The sequence below is a fragment of the Ambystoma mexicanum genome, chromosome 7q (genome assembly GCF_040938575.1).
Source record: "Ambystoma mexicanum isolate Mex_15411 chromosome 7q, UKY_AmexF1_1, whole genome shotgun sequence".
NCBI classification, from domain to species: Eukaryota; Metazoa; Chordata; class Amphibia; order Caudata; family Ambystomatidae; genus Ambystoma; species Ambystoma mexicanum.
In genome coordinates this window covers 680,174,399-680,196,974 of record NC_090941.1, presented here as the reverse complement: position 1 = coordinate 680,196,974, position 22,576 = coordinate 680,174,399, and the positions used below count along the sequence as shown (strand labels likewise).

Sequence of the window (22,576 nt, the reverse complement as noted above, 5' to 3'; positions counted from 1 at the left end):
AGACTGACATGGTGAGCGTATATCACACGGGATATGCCTTTTCAATAATTTGGACAACAAATAGAACACTCCCTTCAATGTCAAAACAAATCATTAATAATATTTTGTTTATTTTCATTATATAGAAGAGAATGTGTGTACAGACATAGGCGTCCCAAAAAGATAAAGTACACGAAATGTGGAGAAGCTCATGTGGACACACGCAATATGACAAAATCAGAAGGTACCACAGTAAATATGGTGTACTTTCAATGTTAGATAATTTTCTACAGAGAGTGGGCCTTTTTTTGTAATCCCAATTTATCCGTATTATTTACAACCGATAATATTGGGTTAGACACAGGTCAAGATAGTGATTATATCACAAAGGCCTTTGGAAACATGAGAGAAGTAGTATATCTGCGCCCTCGCCAAGGTGCTGTCGGGTTCCTACTTTTGACTGCATTGCCTTACATGAACTGATGGTCAATGGGACTCTAGAAGACCATGAGTGAGTGAACGACACACGTTCTTCAGTAGTTTGTGAGCTGGCATATCCATCATATATGGACTGCCACATCAATGATTATATGTTCATACATACATAAAAATAGTCTACTTTACTAGAACTAATTATATTTTGTGTTGGGCAACGTGCATAAAACAATAAGGGACCGAAGCGTGACAAAAAAAAGAACGCAGATACATCTAGATGCATAAGTGTCCTTGCATGAAAAGCACATACATCACACATCGGATAGAAGGAAAAGGATCATTCACTCCATGCTAAACTGGCTTCCATGAGCAGTATAAACTCAAAGGAGATCTAGTCAAGTACACGTGAGGAGGCTCATGTGATATGCATGGTCTCCGCAATTACAATACAAGCGCAAAAAGGGTACTGAGCCGCAGGTAATGAAAAATGTATCTTGAAGAGCTGGTATGCTTGATAAACATACACCAGAGACAAAAGCAACTGCCTATGCCAGACCTTTGAAAAATACTTTTTGGGGTTAAATTACTTAAGTGAACTCTTATTTCAAATTATTTAAATTAAATGGTATTATCAATTAATCATAATATTGAAGAAGCAAGCAATAAGATACATAGGAAATGAAAAATTAACTAATACGTAGTGATGGAAAACAAAAGTAAAACAAATAAACAAAGAATTGATGACTAGATGTCAACAGTCTATAAGACGTAATACATCACAATTTTGAAAAAACAAATGCAGTCAATGTTATCTGCAACATAACATCATACCTGACACATACACCCACTCGTACACCATACAAACACCTGACACAAACATCAAACAAACACTAAACACACAGTCAGACAATTGACATTAATATGCAAAACCTAACTCTAATGTGCAAACATGCAATGAAATGAACAAAACAGCAATTTTAACCCAATGGCTGTGCTGAATGTCAGCCCTGGGTCCGAATTTCCAACATGGTGTCATACTATTAAACCAGCCAAAACGTACAACAAATTCTGTGGCTATGTCTATTTAATAAATATTCAATCTAGAAACATTATTCGGGCAGCTAACTCGAGTTTCGGCTGAGTAGTCGACTGTGAACCATCAGGGAGAAGCACATCTAACAATGACATACGTTGGGACAGGACCTTCATTACGATTCTCTTCAAGTAAGGGTGAGAGTATCATTGACATCCAATACAGGGGCCACTTAAGGACAGGCACAGTCACACTCAAGCCCTCGCTACTCTGGGACTGCACTGTAGCGATTCTTCCAGCATGACCGCTGCTATATGCAGTGCACTTGTGTCAGCCTAATTCCGGAGGCAGACACTGGGGGTCCATGAATCAGCACCCTTTCTTCTGAATGCTTACTGTACGCGTTCTCTTGGCGTGCTACAGTGTCGGAATTAGGCTGATATGAGCGCACTGCAGATAACAGTCATGATGGAGGCACTGCTACAGCGCGGTCCCAGAGTAATGGCAGTGGTTTAATGTGACCCCATTGTACGGATAAACCAAATAGTAACAGGGGAGACCAGGTGTCTAATACACCCAGGTCACACCTGGAAATTAATCAAACTAAACAAAAGAAAGACAGGGTGTAACGTGCAGCTCTGTAGGGAACCAAAGAAGACCAGAGTCACCTCTAAACATTTTCAGTGTTGGATGAGAAAAAATTCAAATTCAATTCCAATCCGTGCTGTAGTATTCTCAAATGTCACAATTTTATTAATATAAAATCTGAAGCTAAAAAACAGTTATAACAATGAACTAAAATAAATCAAATTCGTCATCAATACAAAAAGTGATAATACCAAACTACTCACAACATAAGAATCAACAAAAGATAAATAATTAATAAAGTAGTAGAAAAGGTAAATCCTTCTGAAGTGAATATATAATACAGTAACTAAACCAATCACCACAATAAAGTACAAAACAATCAAAAAATGAATATATGCTGAAAACAAATGATCAAATCTTACAAAAGAAACACAACATAAAACTAACAAAATGTAGTTCACTTATAGCCTAAACATAATTAATGAGGCCTAAACATTCTCTCCCTCCTTCCCACTCTCCCCCCCCCCCCCCAAAGGCAGATAACTGTCTGGGAGCCCAATCCAGATTCAACACAAGGAGTGAGGAGAGTTGATCTCCGGCCCCATGTGGGTGTGGGGGGGCAGCCCCATTGTAGTAGGTACCTTCGGGTCCGGTGGGGCCCCAACATAAGGAGGCAGTGTGCTCCTTCACTGAGAGGGAGCTGGAGAGGGCAAGGAAGTGCAGCAGATGATATTGGGCCTCGCTAGACGTAACGTGGTTGACAGAATCTGGCAGGAACATGAAGGCAACCGTGTGAGGCTCAAGGGCAGGAGGTGGGCACACTTCTAAATCTAGAACCAGATAAGGAGGGCGGCCAAGGTGATCCAGACGGTGCAGCATAGGGGTTGACGTATAAATGGAGTGGCAGAGGAGCAGGCAATGGCAAAGGGGAAAGGAAAGAAGGCAAGAGTGAAGATGGACACTTTCAGGGTCCACCCCCCTCCGCCGATCCCAAAGGGGCCCATGATTGGTGGGGAATGGGGAACGGCTTGTGGCGGAGAGGCTGCTGGGTCATCATCCTCCTTGAACTAACTTTTGCTGGCAATCAAGGACTCCAAACCCTCTCTAGAAAGAATGGTACACTCGGTTGGAGTGGAGGTCAATTTCCACAGCCAGGACCTACAAAAAATATCAGCCAGAGTGGGGGAAACAGAAAAAAGAATCTCTGAGGTGGAGGACTCATTGCAGCCCATGAAGAAAGATAACCAAGAGCTCAAGCAAAGGACCAAGATTCTGGAAGAGAAAGCGGAGAACACAGAGGGGAGGGCCCATCGTAATAATATCAGGATCCTGTGTCTCCCAGAAAAAAAGGAAGGCTATCCATGAAGTTCTACTTGGAGAAGTGGTTGTCAGAGTTGATGGGTCCGTCAGGGCTCTCCAATTTCTTCTCAGTGGAACAGGCCCACAGAATCCCGAGCAGTGAGACCAGAGGGGGGCCACCCGCAGCCGGTGATTGCAAAGCTATTGAACTACCAAGACGCAATACTGCTGGCGCCCAGGAAGAAAGGGGCCAGCATTATTTAATGAAGCCAAAATGATTTACCCAGATTTCACGAGGGAAGAACAGATAGTCAGACATTAATTCAAGGAGGTCAAGAGGAGATTATAAGGAGCTGAGGTTTAATATGTCATGCTTTTTCCGGCCACTCTCCAGGTGGTTGGGTTGGGAGGAGTCGGGTTCTACCACACTCCGAAAGAGGCATGGCACTGGGCAGATGGACAGGGCTTTGGCAACCGAAATAACATAAGGACCACGGAGGGGGGCGGGCCCTGCTGAGAACAGAGCCGAGAAGACATTGGGACCGCCGTTGCACAAACCTATGGCACGGACTTGGCATCCAAGTATGGACGGCCCGAGGCGAGAATGACATTTTTAAAAGGAATGAGTCAAACCGGAGCTGGAGAGACGCACACACCCCTGCGGGTTGAGCCAATCACAGTTTGGTTGATAGTTGAGGGGCAACAGATGCTCAAAGTTGAGGGAAACATGGGGGGTGTTTCATGTTCTAGGACGAAAGTTGCTTCAGGTGAGAGGAAGCGTATGCTGGGGGATTAGGGTAGGGGGAAGTTCATTGTTCAATACATGTCAATATTACTGAACTAATGCATTCCTGTGCAGTGCAAGGGGGTCTGGGAAACGGGAACAGCAAGCTTCTCTACGATTCTGACAAGGGGTTTTCTGATTTTGAATGACAGAGGAAGGATTAGGTCGATCCACTGCCCCGCCCCCTTTTTCAACATAAACACTTTTGCATGACACACCAGAGACCTGACATGTCCCAAAACAAGGGTCAGGCAATTATGTACACGTACACACACACGTATGTGGAGAGAGGGAGAGGGAGAGGGAGAGGGAGAGGGAGAGGGAGAGGGAGAGGGAGAGGGAGAGGGAGAGGGAGAGAGGGGGAGAGGGGGAGAGGGGGAGAGGGGGAGAGGGGGAGAGGGGGAGAGGGGGAGAGGGGGAGAGGGGGAGAGGGGGAGAGGGGGAGAGGGAGAGGGGGAGAGGGGAGAGGGGGAGAGGGAGAGGGAGAGGGGGAGGGAGAGGGGGAGGGAGAGGGGGAGGGGGAGGGGGAGGGGGAGGGGGAGAGGGAGAGGGAGAGGGAGAGGGAGAGGGAGAGGGAGAGGGAGAGGGAGAGGGAGAGGGAGAGGGAGAGGGAGAGAGAGAATCTTCGACACTGATAAGCCAGAGCGAGAGAGACTCCTACTTCCATGGTACCGGGCTTGACTGCAGTTAAAGAGGAATGCCAAGTGGTTCATCACAGCCGGTGAGTTGAGGGGATTGCCGATAAGAACCGGGCTGCGGTGAATGAAATTCGCAAAGTGGCAAAGTAAGAAAAGCTTAAAGAACTGTAACATTATAAAGGGGAGACCAGCTGCAAAAGAGAGCCGGCACCACGTGGGTGCTGCTCTATGAAACCCTGTTCAACCCCCTTCTGAATGAAACTATAGATACCAGAAGGCCCTTGGAGAGCTGCTAAGATAGGTCGAAGTGGTCATACAGGAGGTCAAGCACAATCCCTCTACAGTCGAAAGCTTTTGACCAAGGGAAGTGAATCCTGCACACATTGAAAACGAATGGACAGGATGTCCACTAGAACAGTTTAAAAAGAAGGAACAAGTTACTTACCTGTAACTGTTCTTCTCCAGCATGGGTCTGGCATGGATTCACATGCTCATGAATATTCCCCGTCGTCAGGCTGGGAATCCTCGGTAAAGAAAAAACCAGTATCAGTTTCGTTTCTGATCTGTCTTTCGTAGTAGTAACCAATCACTGGTCTCTGCGTCATACTGACCACAGCCAATGACTGCCCTCTACCTAAGCCCCGCCTCTGGCAGCCATCTTCAGATTTGGAAGCACGTGAAGTGGCAGTATGACCAAGTGAAGAGCCGCAGAGGGGTAGGCGGGAGGGTTCGCATGTGAATCCATGCCAGACCCATGCTGGAGAACAACAGTTACAGGTAAGTAACTTGTTCCTTCTCCAGCATGGGGTCTGGCATGGATTCACATGCTCATGAATAAAGAATACATAGCAGTACCCACATGCACAACCACGGGAGGTGGCAAGGGCTCAACATTAAGCATCACATCAAACTCAACATTAAGCAATCTTACCTCCTCACCAGGCTCACCTCAGGTGAACAGGTTGCGCAGCACTGCTTGGCCGACCCTGGACTCCTCCCTGGAATCCCGATCGACGCAGCAGAACTTCGTGAAGGTGCGCGTCGACCTCCAAGTAGCAGCCCTGCAAATGTCCAGCAGGGGCACACCAGATAGGAACGCCGTGGCAACTGCGATCGCTCTGGTGGAATGTGCTCTCGGACGGCCAGGCAGCGGTCGGTTTGCCAACCGGTGACAGTACATGACACAGCCGGAGAGCCATCTGGAAATGGAAGCCTTCGAGAGAGCCTTCCCCTGATTGACAGGTCCAAAGTTCACAAAGAGCTGTGACGTCTTCCGAAAACACTTCGTGCGGTCCACGTAGAACTTCAGCGCTCTAGCCACATCCAGCGAGTGCAAAGTCCTCTCAGCCGGCGACGAAGGCGACGGGAAAAACACAGGCAACACCAAGGGTTCGTTGAGATGGAAGTCCGACGGCACCTTGGGCATGAAGGAGGGGTGCGTCCTGAGCACTACCCTCGTGTCGTGAAAAGTCAAGTACGGGGCCTTGCAGGAAAGGGCCTGGATCTCTCCCACCCGTCGTGCGGAGGTGATGGCAACAAGAAACGCTGTTTTCCACAACAGGAACTTCAACGGGGCAGAGTGCAGAGGCTCGAATGGAGCTCCCACGCCGGGGCCGGAGCCTTCACCGGCGGGAACGATCTGAACAGCCCCTTCATGAACTCCTTCACCAGACGACGAGACCACAAGGACGTCCGCCCCGTGGCTCTAGTGTATCGGGAGATCGCAGCAAGATGAATCTTGATGGACGCGTGCGCCAGTCCAGCTTTGGCCAGCGTCAACAGGTACGGCAGTACTTGGGGAGCCGTAATCCTTAGAGGGTTAATCTTCTGTGCGTGGCACCAGACAGAGAACCTCTTCCATTTGTGTCCGCAGCATTTAAGAGTCGAGGACGCCCTGGCCTTTGCAAGAACCTCTCTGCAGTCGGCCGGTATGTCGCATCCTCCAAACTCTAGCGCTGCAGGAGCCAGGCCTGCAAGCTCAGCGACTTCGGGTCGTGGTGGAGGATGGCGCCTCCTTCCCTGGAGAGCAGATCCGCGTCCACTGGCAGCTTGATTGACGGGGACGCTGACAAGTCCAGAAGGTCCGGGAACCATATCTGCCTCGGCCACGCAGGTGCGACGAGGATCATCCTGCACCGTAACCTCTTGAGCTGGTTGATGAGCCGGATCAGTAGTGGCAATGGAGGGAACGCGTATAGGAACAGGCCCACCCAGGGGAACGAGAAAGCATCGCCCATGCTCCTCGGCTGGGGAAACCTGCTGGCGAACCTCCGGCACTTGGAGTTCGTCGCCGTCGCGAACAGGTCGATCTGGGGTGTGCCCCACCGTCGGAAGAGGCGATCCACTAGATCCTGCCGTAGTTCCCACTCGTGGCACGAGCGCAGCTCCCTGCTGAGTGAGTCGGCGATGGTGTTTTTTATCCCTGCCAAATGAAACGGCACCAGAAACATCCTTTGGGCGACGGCCCAATGCCACAGGTCCTGCGCCTGCTTGGACAGTGCTGGGGACCTGGTTCCGCCCCGTTTCCTGATGTAAAACATGGTGGTGGTGTTGTCGGTGAAGATCCTCACCACGTTGCCCTTGAGGGACGGAAGGAAGGACCTGAGGGCCCAGAACACTGCACGGAGCTCCAGGACGTTGATATGGAGGGACTTCTCCGTCGGGAGCCAAAGGCTTCTCGCGTGCAGATTTTCGGTGTGCGCTCCCCACCCTTCGAGGGAGGCATCCATGGTCACTGTCTCCTGGTGGTCTGGGGTCTGGAAGTCCATGCCCGCCATCAGATGCGCGCGGGTGCCCCACCACCGGATCGCTCGGCGGAAACTCTCGTCGAGTGTGATCCTCTCCTCGAAGCCGCCCGTCGTTTGGATCCAGCGCGCGTCCAGGAACTCCTGCAACGGGCGCATCCGGAGCCTGCACATGGGAATGAGGTAGATGCAAGAAGACGTCATTCCGAGGAGGGACTTGATGGACCTCACCTTGGCCGCGTCGGAAACCAACATCCGCTGTACCTTGCCCAGGATGGACCTGGTCCTTTCCTCCGACGGGGAGGCCAGAAGGGACACTGTGTCGAGCTTCGCTCCCAGAAACAGTGCGTTTTGCGCGGGTACCAGGTGGGACTTGGCGTAGTTCACGGAGAATCCCAGGTCCGTGAGAAGTTGGACGGTCCTTGCCGTGTGCTCCACGGCGAGCTCCCTCGTCTTGGCTCGGATGAGCCAGTCGTCCAGGTAGGGGTAGACGTGGATCCCTTCTCGGCGCAGCTGCGCCGCCACTGGTGCAAGGCACTTGGTGAATACCCTGGTTGCTGACCGTAGACCGAAGGGAAGGGCTCTGAACTGGTAGTGACGCCCTTGGACCACGAACCTGAGGAATTTTCGGTGCCCCTTTAGGATGGGGATATGGAAGTAGGCATCCTCCAAATCCAACAACGACAGGAAGTCGCCCTCCTCCAGCTGACCCAGGACGTGCTGGAGGGTGACCATCCGGAACTTCTGAGCTTTGATGAACTTGTTCAGCCGTCGTAGGTCTAGGATGGGGCGCCATCCTCCCGTCTTCTTCTTCACGAGGAAGTATCTTGAGTAAACTCCGGAGCCCCGAAGCCTCCTTGGGACGAGTTCGATGGCGCCCTTCCTTAGCATCGCCCTTACCTCCCGGAGAAGCTGAGGGACGTGAAGCTCTTTCCTGGCCACAGGGGGGACGCGCGGGCACCTTCTTTGAAACTCGAGCGCGTGGCCCTGGGCTAGGGCGTCCAGCACCCAACGGTCGGTGGAGATGGACTCCCACACGCTGACGAAGCTCGCCAGCCGGCCTCCCACCGGGGTGCTTCGGTGGGGGCCTGACCCCACAGCCGGTTCAATCCTGCTTAGACGAGGCTTTGCCGCCTTGACCTCCTTGGCGACGACGGCGGGGTCCGCCTGACTTGCCTCGTCCCCTGTAAGCTTCTTGAGACGACGAACGGGCCGCTTGACGGTAGGTGGAAAATCCGCCGCCGGAACCTTTGGAGGCGCCCTTGCCTCCGCCGCTCCGAAAGGGCGGCCGCCGTTGCTGGAGAACCCCGAGAGCCCGGGCTGTCTCCGTGTCCGCTTTAATGGCTTGAAGGGAATCGCCCATTGTTTTCCCAAACAGGTTGTTCCCATCGAACGGCATGTCCAGGACTCTGGTCTGTACGTCTTGACGGAAGTCAGTAGCCTTGAGCCATCCACGCCGCCTAAGGCACATGCCGTTGCCCAACTGGCGAAATCCAGTGTCGGCGATGTCTGTCGCAATAGTGATGGCGTGGTCCAACGCCACCTCACCTTCCTGCAAGATCTCCAGGGCATCAGCCCTCTTGTCGTCCGGTAGGAAGTCCAGCAGGGGAGCCAGCTTGTACCACAGCTCCCTGTCGTACCGGGCTACGATAGCCAAGGCGTTAGCCGCCTTAATCGTCGTCGCTGCAGACGAGATGACCCTGCGCCCCATCGTGTCCAATTGCTTTCCCTCGCCGTCCGGCGGGGAAGTCGAAGTGGAGGCCGCAACCCTCCCCCCCGCTTTCTTCCTGGCCGCCGCGGAGACGACGGAGTCCGGGGTAGGCTGCGCCCGGAGGCACAAGGGGGCCGCGTCCGGGACCTGGTACTTCTTCTCGTACCGGTCCCTTCTAGCCGGCGTCGTGGATGAGTTCTTGAGGAGGGCGAGGCCCTCATCCCAAATATCGTCCAGTAGAGGTACCGCGAGGACGGTCTTCCTCTTGGCCTCGCGCCGCTGATAAAGGAAACCTTCCTCCTTCTTCTCCTCAGGGCAGAGCTGGAAGAGCTCGGATGCCCTGGCTATCATGGAGTGAAAAGATCCAATCTCGTCGGGCGGGGAAGCCCGGGTGGGAGGAGACGACGGCAGATCCTCGTCGTACACCTCGTCGTCCGTACCCGTTGCGGCCGTGTCAGTCCCCGTATCATCCCCTCGAGTCGTGGACGGGGAGGAGGGCTGAACGGGGCGCGACGGCTGAAAAGGAGGTGGAGGGTGAATCCTTCTTTTCTTAGGAGGGGGGCTGCCCGAAGGGCCTGGTTCCGGGTCCCCCGACGGGAGTGGTTCCTCCACTGGTAACGGCAGTCTCGTCCTTATCTCTGAGCATAAGGACTGTATAGCCAACAAAATGGCCGCCGAGTTGTCTTGCGGCACTGGCAGAGGGGAATCCGACGGGCGGTCAGGGGCCCCGTCGGTACCCTCGACGATGTCGTCGTCTCCTGCGTCGGGATCCCTCCCGACGGGCTGGTCTTCTTCCACGCCAACGCCGTGGCTTAAGACCTCGATCAGTTCTTCCTCAGAGGTTGAGGCCGAATCCACGGCGACCTCCTGCCCCCCTTTTTTCTTCTCCGTCGGAGGTTTCACGGGGGTTCTGTCGATGGGCATAAAAGAGGACTCCCTCCGCGGTGGCAGGGAGACTCTGAGCCCCGAGGTCGCCACCACCGGCGTAGCCTCCACAGGCTGAGCCAGGGCCGCCGCGACTGTCTCGATAGAGGCCTTGGCCGGATGGATTAAGGCTTTCACCACCCTTGGTGCGCTCACCGCCTTCTCCTTGAGGGGGGGGGACACTGCCTCGCTCCCCCTCCGCCTTAGAGCTCGACCGGGGCCTCTCCAGGAGCTTCGCCGGGTGCTCGGCCTTCCTCTTACCCGACCCAGAGCGTTGGCTCCTGGTTGATGGTGCCGGGGAGGGTGCGCCCTGCCTGGTGCCCGTAGAGCCCGACCGTTCGGCGCTCCCGGTGCCAGCGGACTCGCGGTGCTTGGCCTTATGTTGGACCCCCGTCGCCGGGGCGTCCTCAAAGGTCTTAGAAGACCGCTCGGATTTCTTCTTCTTCTTCTTCTTCTCGCCGGACGGGCTCTTCCCTTCCAGCCAGTTGGCGAGACGTTGATGGCGGTCCTTCATGGTCCGCTCCGACATGTTGCCGCAAAACGCACAGTCCTTCTCCACGTGCCTCTTGTCTTCATGTAGGCAGTAAAGACAAAAGGAGTGTTCGTCTTCCTTAAAGACATTCTGCAGCTGGCATCCAGGGCAGACCCTGAACAGCTTTCCGGGCGTCGAGCTTCCCTTCTCCTGGGCCATGACCGAGATGGGCCTGAGAAACTTCTGGAGTCCTCCAAAAGCATAGCTCGACGAATCTTCACCCTTGAGGGGCGTAGACCAATCCGACACGGGTCCCCGTTGATCGGATGGAGAGTCGGTGGAGCTTGAGGCTCTTTTGACCGAAAAAAACGAGGTTTTTGAGAAAAAACGTGAAAAAATAGCACTAACGCTCGAGAGCAATAGCACGAGGATCCCAACACATGAACGTGCGGTAAAAATCTGAAGATGGCTGCCAGAGGCGGAGCTTAGGTAGAGGGCAGTCATTGGCTGTGGTCAGTATGACGCAGAGACCAGTGATTGGTTACTACTACGAAAGACAGATCAGAAACGAAACTGATACTGGTTTTTTCTTTACAGAGGATTCCCAGCCTGACGACGGGGAATATTCATGAGCATGTGAATCCATGCCAGACCCCATGCTGGAGAAATTAGATTTGTGAAGGAAGGAAAAGCCATAGTAAATCCGGTGGAGGGAGGCTGAAAGTAAAGAGGGGGTCAGCGCTCAGAAGAGGGGGACCCAGGCATGAAAAATCCTAAGTGAAACCAAGAAACAAACTTTAATTTTGTTGAAGAAACATTTGTTTGTTATTTGAAAACATCAGGCCCTCAAAGGCAAGAGACTTTCAAGAGAAACGAGACTTGGCCATCGACGGTCCTGATAGCTGCAAGTGGAACTGTCGTCTCGTGCTGGAGAAGCTCGAGTGTATGCTGTATCCAAAATTCTGCCTTACCCCATGCTCAAAACAAGGGGAAAGGAGTCCCAGGCTACCGCATCTTGACACATTATTTGTGAACACTTCTTTCTTTTCTTGAGAACTATCCCACACCCTTTTTGTATTAGTTGTAAGGTTTGGCAATAGGTTTCGTTGTATAGGGCCTTTTTATATAACGCCACTAGGACCACCTTATTTTCATTTCATGGTCGACGCTTGATTTAGGTTTAGATTCAGCGTTTTTCCAATCTGCGTACAGTTTAATAAACACCCTCGAACTGGGATCACTTGTGTCTGTCTTTATTGTTACCACCATGAGTTCCTTACATATGGGGTCAGCAGTGGGATGCGACTCAATTGAAACAAATTGGGGAACCCTACAATTTAAAAAATGTAGTCAGAGAGCCTATAACCCTTCCATCGCCAACAAGGAATCAATAGGGTTTGATATCTGTATGTCAGGTCCAATCTCGAATCTTCCTGCAGGAATGAGGCTGGCCCACCAGACCCCCCCCCCCAAGTATGCCTGCCCAATAGTCTCTAAGAAGATTAAACTACCAAGCTGGCAAACCCAAGGGGAAAGGGGAATTGGAGAACAAAACAAAGACAGATCTTCACTGGATAACACTGATGTCTGATGCTCTCTGGTACTGGATTATTCTCTCTTCAGTGTCTGTGAAATCTAAGGGAAAAAACAATAGCATATATATATATATGTATATATATATATATATATAATGTATAACTGATCAATAATTCTGTCTCTCTCTCTCTTATTTACTTTCTTTTTGAAATACCTGTTGCCTATGCTTGTGTGCTGATAGGCATTCTTTTCTGATGATGTTGAAACAATTAATTCTGTATTTCTTGGAAACTCATTTATGTGTAAACTTTCTTGGATTTCCTAAACTTCAGACAAATCTTCTTTTCAAAGTATCAATAGAATGTCATTGCTGCCAAACTCTCTCTCTCTCAAATATTTTCTCTGAGAATAGTCTATCATTGGAGAACTTGTAACTTTAGAATTGCGCATAAATAAATGTTTTTTAATCCTTCAGAAGATACCGCGCATCCCTCCGACGTATCTGCAATATTAAACGAACCGCGCATCCATCAGACGCCAAACGAACCGCGCATCCATCCGACGCACTATTACTTAAATAAATGAACGAACCGCGCACTTGCCGACGCTTCGTTTCCTTGACTAAGAGCTACACAGGAACCGACGCTAAATTCTTGAAGTACGAGCCGCTCCGAGCACTATTTTCCGGAGTTGAGATGACGCGTACACGTAGTACGTAAAAAACGTAAGGTTCTTTTCTCTAACCTTAATACTAACGACGAACGCGAGGCAAAAGATACGCTCGCGCTCGTGACTAAAATATATAGAGTTGGATAAAAATATAACTCAACTCAAACTCTATATATATTAAATAGTTTTAGAACAAACCGCGCGTTAGTAATTAGATTAGCATCACGCGTAGATCAAAACTAACAAAAAATAACTCGCAATTGCAGAATATAACAGCAGATTGTAACGAATAACTTCTAAATAAATAGTTATTTCTTGTCGATGAACATTTGTTTTTTCTTTTAAAAAGACAACGAATTTCACTCCATGTAAAATATCTTCAATATTTGAATAACTTAGCTTACTTCTTCTGTAACTTCTTGTCTTCTAAGAATCCTTGAATATAAGTCTTTCTTTTCTGAAGTCTGGAATTGATAATTCTTCTTAATATAAGTAAATTATAGATTTTTTCTTAAATCTTCTCTCAGAGCTAAAGAGACTGCAACCTGCCACAAAGGCAACTAAAATGAAAGGCAGTTTAGAACTCTGTTCAAAATTCCAAACTACCTCATCAATGTTTTCCTCCAATCACTGTTGCTGTACTAACCCTCCATCTTGCCTTGGGGAAAGAAGTGATTCCTGAAATCTTATTAAGGAAGTTTTTGTACAATTCTTTTAATTAATAATAAAAAATAACTTGAACATCATACTTCTAAATAGAATTACGTCCAAAGGTTTTATTGTTAAATGATGATTTCTAAATCAAGTATGTAAGTAATTGATGTCTATGAGATTGGTATGATAACAGTGTGTCTTTTAAGATTGTGAACCTTTGAAACTCTAGAAATATACCATGGAATCCTGACACTGTAGCAGTAGGGAAGCTATTATACCCCCTGGGAAAAGAGGAATGATTCCTACAGACTTTGATACCCCCTCCGGGGTGTTGCATACGATTAGTCCCATAATCTGGCTTAGCATGGAAGTTCGGGATAGATGTCTTAGCGGGCGTTATTGACCCCAACTTTAGGGGAGAGGTGAAGGTTCTCTTACAGAATCATGGCAAAGTCCCTTTTGAGGCACGTCGGGGAGACCAAATTGCGCAAGGAATTTTGGAAAGGGCTTTGTTCCCTCAGTTCAAAGAAAGCAAACCAGATAAAACACGAAGTAGTAACATAGGTTTTTGTGAGGCTGATAAATCTCTTAATGACATACAAAGGAAAGGAGAAGAACCCACCATCTATCCCGACCTAGCCTTTGCCCTGCGAAATGATCCAGCCCTCGCTGAAGCTGTTCTACAAGCAATCCCAGAAGAGGAAAGCATATAGAAGGGAAGTCCTTTTTTCTTCTTAAAACTTGGGTTACTTTACCGAAGAGAAACCTCCCCAAAAGGTTTTATAAAGACCCAACTAGTAATACCTAAAAGACACCGAAAGGTAGTGCTAGAGATTGCATATTCCCATCTCACAGGAGGGCATTTAGGACATGTTAAAACTCAGGCACACATTAGTGGAAAGTTTTACTAGCCAGGCATTCATGCCGAAATAAACACTTTCATACAAACCTGCGAAATATGTCAGGAGACCAGCCCGCACATTGTAGTACCTGCCCCTCTGAATCCGCTGCAGATCATAGAAGTCAACTGTTCTAGAATTGGTATGGACATGACAGTACCTCGAAACATCTAAATTGGGCAACAAGTATGTCCTGGTGATCGTACATTATGCAACAAGATGTCCAGAGGCATTCCTGATGCGAAATAACACCACTCAGCAGATACTAAAACATCTTCTACCGTATTTTTCTAGGGTCGGATTTCCCAAAGAAATATTAACAGATCAGGGTTCGAACTTTATGAGTGCGTTCATGGCCGAAGTCAAAGGGCTACTCCACATTACCACCTTGCGAACTTCGGTGTACCATCCTCAAACCAATGGTCTAGTAGAAAAATTCATAAGACCTTGAAACTAATTCTACGGAAATTGGTAGACAAGGATGGGAAAGACTGGGATCAAACGATCACATGGCCACTATTTGCCGTGAGGAAACCCCCCCCCCCACCCCCCAAGCTTCCACAGGTTTTTCTCTCTTAGAGTTACTCCATGGAAGAGAACCGAGAGATGTGCTGGACATGCTCTGGGAATCCTGGGTAGAACGAGAGGAGACTCCCATTCCACAAAAAACCTCTAGAATGCGATGAACACATGAAGTTGGTTTGGGACTTAGTTTGTACTTCTATGGGAAAGACCCAGAGCCAACAGAAGGCTAATTATGATAAAGTACATTTTTGATCTTTTTCTGTTGGACAGAAAGTACTAGTCCTCTTACCCACCTCAGAGAACAAACTTGATTTGAAGTGGCATGGACCTTACGAGATAATAGAACCAACGGGAACGTGCACGTATAAAATATCCCAACCAGACCGAAAACAGAAAGTTCACTTACACCACATCAACCTCCTAAAAGAGTCGAAGGAGAACCCATCAGCCACCCATGTCAAAGTACCAGCCTGCCTAGTTCTGGAAGATATAGATAACTTTGACTTAATTCCTTCCGAGTTGTCTATCCAACAACAAGAAGATCTAAAAGATGTAGTGGTCTCATTCCCTGATGTATTCTCAGAAAAACCAGGAAGAGTAAAAAGGTACTTAACACTATATTTGAACCCCTGAAAGGCAAAGTGGTTCATCTACAACCATATCCTCCACCAGAGGCACGTAAACAGATAGTGATCGAGGAAGTCAACAAAATGTTGAAGGCCAATATCACTGAGCCCTCCTCAAGTCCACGGTCCTCTCCTATCGTGTTGGTTACAAAACCAGACAGTTCCTGGAATTCTGTATAGACATCCATCAAGTGAATGCAATATCCGTCTTTCAATGCCTATTCCATGCCACCCATTGATGACATAATTGATTAACTCGGAACAGCCACCTATCTAGCCACCTAGATTTAACCAAGGGGTACTGGCAAGTCCACTTATATGGGCCAGATAAGGAAAAAACTGCCTTTTCAACGCCCTGGTATTATTCCAGTTTAAAGTCCTTCCTTTCGGCCTACACTGTGCACCAGCTACGACCACCCTGTTAGTCTTGAGTTAGCTTGGTGCTGGATAGAAGTAGTTTCACACTTAGGTACTTGCTTACCTGTACCTGGCACAATAAAGGCCCTTACTATACTTCTTGTCCAGGCGTGGTGCTTTGGAAAATCCTGTTGGAAACAGTACAACCACCGGGTGTGGGGTCAAGATAGATTTCTAAAGATGCTGAACCAGGAGGACTCGTTGACCCCAGCTGCTGCATCACTCATGGCAGGGGTCTAAAATGACAATGGCCTATAACCTAACAGAGGCCAGAATGTCATATTAAAGCCCAGTGACCACTGCCCAGGAGGGTCACAATACGCTAACAGCAGCCAAGAGAACTTCTTAAACCCTGCAACCTTGTGACCTGTAAGTGACTTTGGTACATTGAACACAGAGCTCAACCTGATCACAAACTAACATTATAGAACAGGGTTACAGCTGGTTGGGGTTATCTGGGTCGGGACTCCCAATCTACCGCGCACCTTGTTGATAGAGTAATTGTATGTTAGCCCGCAGCCTGGCTCCCGGTTTGCCTGGGGACCAACTCCGGGGTTCCCAATTGGCTGAATGAGTAGATGGGATGGCAAACCAGTGGATGATGTTGGGCGCTGGGAGGATTCAATAATCCACGGATTTAGCTGATTTGCTAGTGGTTTAGATTCATCATCAGGTGAATGTGGCTCTGGATAGAGCTGATGGGTGGTCCTCCCAAGTCAGGGGGCCACAAGGGCTGGATAACCAGATCTGGTGCCGTGTCGGCGTGGAACGTCCGAGCAAACCATGTCACCTGGCGGCCACATCTCTACTCTATTGGCCCTAAAAAGACTTAGGTCGAAACGCGCGTCGGCTGTGTGCACTCACCTATGTTGAACAACGGGCATTATCTGCCACATTAATGTTTTCAGATTACTATTGTGTTTTGATGACAACAATAATAAAGCAACAATTGGCTCACACCTCAAAGACTCTTCTGACCTGATGATGAATCTAACCCACTAGCAAATCAGCTAAATTCGTGGATTATTGAATCCTCTCCGCGCCCATCATCCTCCACTGGTTTGCCATCCCACCTAACATTATAGAACATTTGCTGCTCAGGATCTTTTTATCCTTACCTCAGACTAATATTGCACTTGTTTATGTTTTCCTTGGGCTTTCTACACAGTAATTGAAGACTTAGTTGCCATTAGCTTTATTCCCACCTCTGTGATGTGGACAATGTTGGCATACGAGTTCTTTATTGATCCCTCTTTCTAGCAGGATTCTGTTCAGAGGTTCAGCCAGTAAGTTGTTCAACAAAACATTTCTTCATTCTCTCCGATATTTGCGCCCCACTGAAAGTACAACAGAGGGCTCCATTTCCTCCTTTTGCTACAGAAGTACATGTATAGTTTTCACTTAGGGAGGTATTGTGTTTGAACACGCCTGAAAAATTTAGCACAACATACAAAGGTACCACCATGAGCTTCACATGCAAGTAAAGAATGAAAAGTACCACAATACAATGTTAGTGAGAGCAGCAGACACAAAAGGGCATTTGTTAATGTTACAAGTAGATGGCAAGGAAAGCAGTGCAATATCCATTGGCGATTAAACATTCACAAGTAATGAAGGAAATGCAAACAATGTTGGAGGAAAATTAAACATTGAAGGCAAGCAATAATAAGTGCACGTGGCTTCTACGTACCCAGGTCTCTCGTTGCTGCACTGAGTCTATAAACAACAGATGAGTTGCTGTGAGGTGCAGGGATCCGGCTGTTGACTTGCTGTTGAGGCTGAACCGGTCTAGCAGCTTTACCTGCTCTACCTGGAGAAAGGCAAAATGTAATTTACACCGTACATGCAGTTAAAGAGTAACATAGGTTAACATGACTTTATTACCACAATAAACATCAACAGAATGAGCATCAAGCAAAATGTCACAGGATAGAGAGAAGCAGGCTACTTGCCAAGTAACATTTTGATTCATGGCATATTTCCTATCAAGTAACAACTTACGCCAGCTGGCTGCCAGACTGGGATAATGTTACACATGACACTCAGACACAAGTAAATTACTTTTCACTTTACATAATCTAAGTTGACAGAAGGGAGAAAGCCCCTGCACATACAGCCTAAGGTATAATGCCACCTTCAACCCCTTAATTGCCTTTTTTAGAATCTCCCACCTTGGGCATTCCAGTTGATATCACAGTGGAGGGCAGAATCCTGCGGTGCAAGACCTTCAAAATAAAATTTTGTCAAGCAATGAACACTAGCACCCTGGAGCTTTACCGGGCCCGGTTAAATGCCTGAGCGAAGCGAGAGCTTTAATGGGAGGCTAGACATTACCGGTAAAGCCCACCCCCCCCCACCGTCCCCAAGGTATTTGTTGCTATAAGCATCCGGGCATGCTCACCAGGATGGGTATTTTTGCACGATTGCCATTTCTCAACTTTAAAAAAGCTACAAACCAAGATGGCCAACATGGTCAAGTGGTAAGGGAAATACATGTAGTCCCTTCTCCCTTTCCATGGCAGCCATTGCCACAAGGTGGATGCGCCGGAACACAGACTGTTCCAGGTGCTGGCAAGGGACCAGGCAGACTAAGGTAAGTGGGGTTGTGGGTAGTGGAAGGTTGGAAATTGGGGTAGCGTAAACAGTGAAGGTGATGGGAAGCACTTACTTGATTCCCAGCAGGGAAAATGGCGGCCCCCCACTTCCCAGGCGACTCAAAAGGCGTGTCTTACCATGGAGTAAAGCCAGTGTTCCTAGCTCTCGGATTGGCTGGAAGACCGACCGCACGCCCAAATCCGATGCTAATAAACATTAATTCTGATAAAAGGTGAAACTTCAACATATACTGAGGTAATTATCCGAATAAAACGCTGCATTCGGTAGAGAATCCGGGCAGCCTTCTATTGGGTGCTGCCTCATGGTGCATCCATCTCCACTCCTGCTGGTGTGGCACATGTGTAGTTCAAACTTAAGATAGATCTAAAAGGAGGCCACCATGGGGGCGCAGACATGATAGCTATCTTGTGCCGAGGTTCTTCTCCCCCCTTCCCCTTGCAGGATCAAAAATGGGGATTTAGATGGACTTTTGCCAACACTGTGGCGGTAAGAGATCTGCTGGAGCACCCTCTGATCTGTTGGGGCCCTTGGCTGCAATGGGAACCAGCACTGCCAAGAGCGGAGGTGGTTCTGCTTGGAGACCGTTATGGCCTGGGGATGAAGTGGTGAAACTGGGTTTGGCCTTGTGCGTGTTGCAGACACATTGGCATGAGATCCATTGGCTGGCAGAGGCAGACAGCCGGAGTCCACAGCTTGGTCCTTCCCGCAGTGTGCAGGGGACCAGGGGATTACGGAGTGCTCTGCGAGGCCGCACTTCACACGAGAAGCAGTGAGCTCAGAGAGTGCGGAAGCTGAGGCTCTGCCGGGACACAGATGAGGGCCGAGGGTGCAGGCAACCTTTTTTATTTTATTTCTTTCTTCTTCTTTATTTTTGTAGTTGCCAGTTCCTGAAAGTTCACTTGCAACATAAAATATTCAACAAGTTGGTTGATACAGTCAATCTTAGTCATAATTACAAACTATGCACAACTATGCAAACAATAATTTTAAACATGGTTGAAGTGTTCCTAAACTATAGTACCCGGCCCTCTCATCCTCCCTTTTCCCCTCCACACCTCTCTCCCCACGGTCCTATAGTTCATATTGCCCTGGACCATCCCTATTCAGGGTGGTCGCAAGTCCGGTGTTGACATTTCATTAAGCATTTGTCCCCAGTGCATCTCCTGTCCTCCTTCCACGTTCAGTTCATCCTGCCCACTCAAGATTTCCATTTAAGCCATCCGCCAGCGGTGTGCATCCCCCTCACCCATAGAATTGCACAGAAGGGCCCCCTGGGCTTTTCCGAGATATCGCTATCCTGCATTTGGCCAATATTAATAAGAATTTCACTATTTTCTTTCTTGTTTTGGCCCGTTTCCCTCCAGGTAATATTCCCCACAAACATATCTCTGGGGTGCATCCGTATCTACTATGTGACCGGCAGTTTGATTTTGTCACCACCTCTTCCCAGTACATTTTAACCTTTGGCCAATCCCAAATCATATTCCAGAATCCTGCAGATGCCTCCCCACATCGAAGGCAATTATGCAAATGTTGTGGGTTGTGTGAAGCCTAGACGGAGTCATATATACTATGCAAAATGTTTTACTGAATTAGCCTGAACTTAGCATTCCTTGACACTTTCTTGACCTGTTCCCAAACCCAGGCCCATTGTAAGTCGACCTTGTTGATACTGTAGGCAAGCTGGACGCTGAAACCTGCAAGGCCCTGTGAGGAACCGGAGGGCATCCTCCCATCTACTCCCCCTGAATCTTCCTCTCAGGTGGCCAGGAAAAGGCCATTGCTCTTGGATCCCGACACTGGGGGTGCATATGCGAGGGAGGATCACCTGGGTAAAGGGACCTTGGGGAGTAATTTTGAGGATGTCTTTGGGTGAGACTTGGTATCCTACCATCCCTCTGCCTTCATAGGTTATTGTCAACCTTTACCTCTTTCAAACACTCAAACAGTCCCACAATCATTTCCCTTTAAGACTGGGACGAGGAGGAGGCAACTGGGAGTTATGCACACTTCCATTCATTCACACCACTTTGGTACCGGGATGAGGAAGAGAACTGTGGCCGAATACCATTGGAAAGGTCAGGCATGTCCTGCTAATGGATTCAACTAAAGTCAGGCAAAAGACTTACACCTGCAATCTGTTAAAGACCCACAGGTGTATAAAATGAGAGACCAGCATGAGAGAAGAAACCCGCCTGGAGCGGCCGACGTGGCTGGCAGAGCTGGAGCGGGCTGCAGAGGGGCTGGTGAAAAGGACGCTGTGTGTTGCAGAAGGGTGAGAGACATGCCGGGGCCCGAGTGGGCCAGGAGAGGGTCGAGACACCTGCAGTCCTCTGCACTATGTGTCCACAGCCGGAGCTGTGGGACACCGAGGGCTCCAGACTGCTGCAGGCCGCTGCAGGCCGCTGCAGCAAGGTTCAAAGGTAGCGAGCGCTGCTCACCGAAGCTCCGAAGGGCCCAAGTAGAATGAGGAGAAGCTGACCAGAGGAAAGAAGATGCCCGGAGGAGCAGCCATACACCATTGTGTGTGAAAAAGGCAACACTCTTGCAGGGGCGTTCCGGGTGGGAAAAGGAGCATTTGGAAAATGCTGAACGAACTGAAACTTATTATAAGTATGAGTGAAGACCGAATTGAAGAATTTTGAAAACCGAACAAGCTGCAAAGTGCTTTTAAGAATGCAACAAGAATTATTGAATACCAAACTGAATGGAAGATATGAAAAGTATATGAAAGCAGAGCACGAATAAAAGAGAAGTGATGAGCACTTATGAACAGATGGAAAGCAAGTAATAAGCACTTATTGACAGGGTGGAAAGCAAGTAATGAGCCTTAATGTATAAGGCGAAATGAAGGTGGTGGAAAAGGATGAACACCACAGAGTGAGTTGTGCGAAATATACGTTGTGATAAAGTTAAGAGACTGTCGAGGAGAAACAGAATGGAATGTTGATTCATGGCACAGGTTCAGGGAGAGAAAACCTGTATTGGCAAGAAAGCCTGAAGGATTCTGTGAAATCTAAGTTATGCCAAGAAGAAGCCGAAACAAGGGTGGGCCCAGAATTACACAAGTTGTGGAAAACATATGTTGGCAAAGCCAAGAGACTGTTAAAGGGAAGCAGAATTGAGTGACAACTAATGTTCCAGGTGCAAAGAGGGAAAACCAGAAGTTGGTAAAGTGAAAGGGTTGTTGGGAGTGTGGCCTGTAATGGGCGGACCGGTTGGTCCCACAACTGTTCCTAGACCGAATGAGCAAGAAAAAGCTAAGATACAGAAGTTGTATTGTATAACAAGTGCTGAAGCGACTGAAGAAATGAACAATCTGTATGAACTATTGCAAAGCCTGGATGGATACAAAGTTAAATTGGAAATTGTTATTTAATGCCAAAAGATTTGTGGACTGATGGTAATTTTGAAGCTGGTAGAGCTGACGTATTGGGGAAGGGAACCCAGAGACTTTGTGAACTGTGTTGAACGCTGTACCCTTTTAGGAACTGTGTTGAACTTGGGGGAAGGAAAGGCTGAACAAGCCAGGAGTTGGAAGAAGTTCTGAACTTTATTTGGAACACTTTGTTGCAGAAATCCCTACATATAGTATTTCTATAGTTATGAGGGCAAGTATCGGTTTTGGACACAGACAGACTTTTCAGTTGATCTTGTTTGTTTGTTTTATTTGTAATGCGCGCCAGACCCAAGGGTAACCGGGCGCAGTGAGGAGAATATGCAAAGCTTACAATGTTATATAAAATTACAGTGTTACATAAAATTACCATGTTACAAAATATACAGTGGTAGAGGGATAAATATGTACAGTCTTAACAGGAGGTAGATCAGATCAGGAGATTGAGGAATTGCTATACAGTGAGGCAGTCAGTTATATACAGTGTTAGTATGAATATTTACACATGTGGTATATCTTAGTAATGCATATATGCCTTCAGATGAAGTAACGTGATACAAGTATCTAGCAGTACATTACATATTTTTGTCATTGAGGTGTTTAATAAGATTCGATCTGAAGTGTGAAAAA

The 22,576-nt window shown here is 48.3% G+C and overlaps 1 protein-coding gene across 2 annotated transcripts in view; it reads right to left on the bottom strand.

Moving 5' to 3' along the window:
* Positions 1–22,576, bottom strand: part of MTMR6 (myotubularin related protein 6) — a 1,083,592-nt gene that overhangs the window by 900,141 nt on the left and 160,875 nt on the right. For both annotated transcript variants that reach the window (XM_069639211.1, XM_069639210.1), the window contains exon 2: positions 17,624–17,743. In XM_069639211.1, coding sequence (XP_069495312.1) covers positions 17,624–17,743 — 120 coding nt within the window. The remainder of the gene's footprint in view (positions 1–17,623; positions 17,744–22,576) is intronic.